This window comes from Diceros bicornis, chromosome 31, assembly GCF_020826845.1.
Source record: "Diceros bicornis minor isolate mBicDic1 chromosome 31, mDicBic1.mat.cur, whole genome shotgun sequence".
NCBI classification, from domain to species: domain Eukaryota; kingdom Metazoa; phylum Chordata; class Mammalia; order Perissodactyla; family Rhinocerotidae; genus Diceros; species Diceros bicornis.
In genome coordinates this window covers 4930228-4934401 of record NC_080770.1, presented here as the reverse complement: position 1 = coordinate 4934401, position 4174 = coordinate 4930228, and the positions used below count along the sequence as shown (strand labels likewise).

Here is a 4174-nt window from a genome sequence, read left to right as displayed (position 1 = left end):
CGCCCAGCAGCTGCCGCCGCCGGCCGTTTGGAGGTTACGTCATCGCTGGCGAGCAGGGGGGCGCGGGCGGAGAGGGGTCTGCCCGGCAGCCTCCCGCCCCCAGGCCTCCTGACAATGCGCCCATTGTGGCCCAGAGAGTGGTTCATTCTGGATGAATGGTGCACGGGCCTCTTGACCAAGGAGGCCGCTAGCCGTCCCGATCTGTCCTCTCACATGCCAGGGAGGGCCCTGGGCTGGAGCGCGGCCTGCTCGGAGGCTGCAGAGGGAACAGGGGCCATCCCTTAGACGGGGCATGGGCCTCGGAGAACCCCGGCTGCCTTGAGCCCCCGGTCCTGGCCCTTGGCTGCACGGCCGGCACTTGGCAGAGCTGGGCTTGGAACCCAGGGCTCAGCCGTGCTCCGGACCACACTGCATCACGGGGCTGTTGCTGCTCCGTGGGGTTGCTGCTCTGTGGGGCTGCCGCCCCACCGCCCCGGCATGGCCTCCTGGTTCTGGGGAGGACCGGGCCCCGACCCCCTCATGGTCCTGCTGGTTGTCATCCTGCTAACGCGCTTCATTCTCTGGTCCTGCCTCGGGACCTACATCGACTACAGGCTGGCCCGGCAGCAGCCCCGCAAACCCAAGGAGGACTAAGGTCTCTGCCGGCCAGCGCCGTCCGAGCACCAGGCACAGGAGCTCAGGCCTCCCCTCCAGGAGGCCTCCGTCCCAGAGATGTCCTGTCCTGAGGCTGAGGGTGGGCCTGGGGGGGAGCAGATCAGGCAAATGACCCTGTGTCCCAGCCACGGGGCTGGACCTGGCAGACAGTGGAAGAGACAGAGGCTCAGAGAGGCCAGACCATGCCCCACCCAGCCTGACCAGGCTGTCCTGGTCACGCCCTGTATCCCACATTGGGGGAGGGAGGGGCTTCTGCCTGACTGTCCACCAGGTTCTGGGGTCCCCTGTTGGAGTGAGTAGTGCTGGGGTGGGTCTTGCTTTAAGACTTTTCTCTGCTTCCAATTCCTTATAAATATGTTTGCAGTAAGAGGTTGGGGTGAGCTGGAGGGTGGGATGTGGGGGAGGCCACAAGGGCAGATGTGACCACGTCACAAGCCAGCCCTGCCACCAAAAGCCATCCCCTGTCTCAGCCTCCTCCTGCATCCCGAAGGGATAGGAGTAAGCATGGACAGCTCTGTCCTGGTTTTCCCAGAGCAGACCCTGGGGGGATCTCAAAACAGAGTTGTGACACTGGAGTTCCAGCCCAGCTCTGGTTGACTGTGGGCGAACTCGCTTTGCCCATCTCTAAATTGGGGGCAATAATCCCTCCCTCATAGGTTACCAGGAGGGTCGGATAAGGGGGGGTGGGCAAGCCCCCCTCAAAGTCTGCAAACTGCAGCACATGTGGAGGACAATATAGTGGAGAAGCCACTGGACTCAGTGCCCTCTGCTCTCTGTGTTTTTAAGTGTGCGGCTGAGTCACGCCTGAGAAGCCTGACGGGCAGGTGGGAAGACTTTACTGGGGCCCAAGAATCCAGCGCCCCTCTGCCGCCCACCTCCGGGTCACATCAGCCGTGTACACACCCGACTTCAGGAGCAGCATGTGGCAGCTCGGGGGTTCTCAACTTGGTGGCAGATTTGAATCACCTGGGAGATTTTAGCAAACACTGATGGCCAGGCTCCACATTAGACCGTGAAGCATCAGCCAAGACAAGACGTTCCCGGGAGGCTGGGGCCTGGTGACAGTGTGAATTCCAGAAGGACTTGGGGGTGTCCATCAGTGCAGAGTCTTAGGTGGCTGTTAGGGGCCTGGAGTCGCTGACCTGGGTGAATGGACACTTGGGGAGCCTTAGCCGGGAGCCGCCCGCCTTGCAGCATCCGGGTGGAATGGACCACAGGTGAGCCAGGGATGCGGTTACTGCTGCTTCCGTGGGATCCGATGAACTCAGCTGTGCCGAGAAGACCTTGTTTTGCTCCCGGCTGTGCTCAAGAGAAGTACGGGGACTGGGGAGCGGGCCAGCAGAGCAGTGACCTTCTCGAGGTGGGACTGACCAACCGGCTAGAGTTTCGATGGTGGGGTGTCCAAGAGACAATTTGAAGATGGCTTAGATGAGGGTCCCTTCTTATTGATGAGTCTGGAGAGTCTGCACAGGGCTGGGGTTACTGGGCACCGTTAGATTCATCCAGGGCTGGTGGGTGGCTGTCCCCTGGGTGGTTGTACTAGCCAGTGGCCCAGCAGAACTCGTGTCCCCTGTGTCAAGGGCAATTGGCTACAGGTGGCTGAAGGTGCTATCTGATTGTAGGGTGAGAGGAGGGGGAGTTCTCATTGCTCTTTAAGGACGACGTTGTCCAATTTTCTTTAAAATGATCCCACATGGTTTTATTGATCTCTCTAAGGAAGAAGAACCACGTTCGTTGTCATGTGCGCATACTGATGAAGGGAGGGTGGCCAACCAGTCTGGTTTGCCTGCGACTGCCCTAGTTTTATAACCAAAAGTCCCACAGCCTGGGAAACCCCGCTTTGTCCTGGGCAAACCAGGCCTCCCGGATGGAGGGAAGAGTCACAAGTTCATATGACACGCTAGTCTCACCAGTCGCTGACCTGCGTGTAACCTGTGTGTAGCCTGCGTGTCCACGTGGGCAGGTAGAATGACACCTCTGCACACATTTGAGGTTCACCATTTGGTCCAGTGAGCCAGAGTCCTGGGGCTCTCGCTGGAACTGGGGGAGGGGACACACTCTTCTCTTGGAGTTGTCCACCAGGGAGGATAGAAGCTGGACGCTGCCGCCAACCTGGAACCATGAAAGAAGACAGGATTCTGCCAACACTATTTCAGCCTCTTTCCAGTTATGCTGGTCTATCTCTATATTTTTTTCTTAAGCCAGTTTACATTGGTTTCTGTTACTTGCAACTGACAAAATTCTGACAAGTGACAAGTACAGGCCCTCTGCATCCATGCGTCAACCTTGCGTCTACAGCCCCACGACACAGCACTTGCCTCAGAATAGGCACTCCGGCCATGGCAGCTGAGTTAATGAGAGGATGTTCCCTGGCCCTATATCAGGCGGCAATTGCATTCAGCTGCCAGTAACAGACAAGTAGATAAATGGTGACTTAAACAAGGGCAGCTATTTTTCGTTTTTACATTTTTATTTTTTAATGTAGCAAGAGGTTTGGCATTTGGCATTTCCAGACTGTGGTATGGCAGCTCCATGCTATTATCAAGGACTCAGACCCTTCCATATTTCTGCTCTGCCATCCTTAGCATGTATGTAACTTTCATATTCATGGTTACAAGAAGGCTGCTGCTACTCCAGGCATCTTGAATGAGTTCCAGGCAGGAAGAGAAAGGAAAGGGTGATAGTGAGGGAGAAGCATCTATGTCAGGGAAGCAAAGCTTCCTAGAAACCCTTAAGTTTACATGATATAAACTAGAACTATGTCACATGGCATCCTTAGATATAGAAGAGGCTGAGAAGTGGCGATAGCTGGGCTCATTGCTACCCTAAATAATGTCAGGTTTCTATTACAAAGGAAGGCAAAATGGATATTGGGTGGGCAACTGGTGGTCTCTTCTGCTGGCCTCTTGGCCATTCCTTGTAATCGTGGTCTTTATCTGGGACACTATTTGGGGTATTTGGGTTTCTTTTGTGGCAACTTTACATGCCAGCTTCGCCCTCATCTGCCCCTGAGGAACAGCAGCTGTGCCAGCCTGGAGAGAGAGGGTGGAGCTTCCCATAGCTCCTTGGGGCTCCTAAGAATTTGTTCCAGTAAGAAAGTCTAAGGCTGAAACACATGTGTTTCTTCTTAGGGATGCATGGAGACGCCCCTTTACTCACAGCTGGTAGCAACAGACACAGACTGTAGCACATGGAAGGTAGGCGAGGAATAGTTGCTGGATACAAGAATAACAATGATGGGCGGCAGACGGATACCCGGAGGGGCTGATGTAGCCATTAACTCAGCAAGCATGGCTGAGTGCTCACAACGCAGGAGGCACCACAGATACAATGTTAGATCACAAAGTGCCTGCTCTCAGGTAGCTTGCAGTCTGGGAGGTAAGAAGTGGACAGAGAGACCTAGAAACAGATATTAGACCTGCACTAGGCACAGGTGGCTATTAAGCACTAAAAAAGTGGCCAGAGCAAAGCGAGATATGCTTTAAGTGTAGAATCTACACCAGATTTTGAAGACTAGGTA

General features: G+C 55.2%; 1 protein-coding gene across 1 annotated transcript; it reads left to right on the top strand.

The window, feature by feature from the left end:
- Positions 1-477: 477 nt before the first annotated feature.
- On the top strand, positions 478-633 carry SMIM38 (small integral membrane protein 38). The gene has a single exon (XM_058527683.1). It carries the CDS (start codon positions 478-480, stop codon positions 631-633), a length of 156 nt encoding a protein of 51 aa, XP_058383666.1.
- Positions 634-4174: the final 3541 nt, after the last annotated feature.

Coding starts and splice junctions, on each gene's coding strand:
- SMIM38 (XM_058527683.1), top strand. CDS start 478: ATGGCCTCCTGGTTCTGGGGAGGACCGGGCCCCGACCCCCTCATGGTC.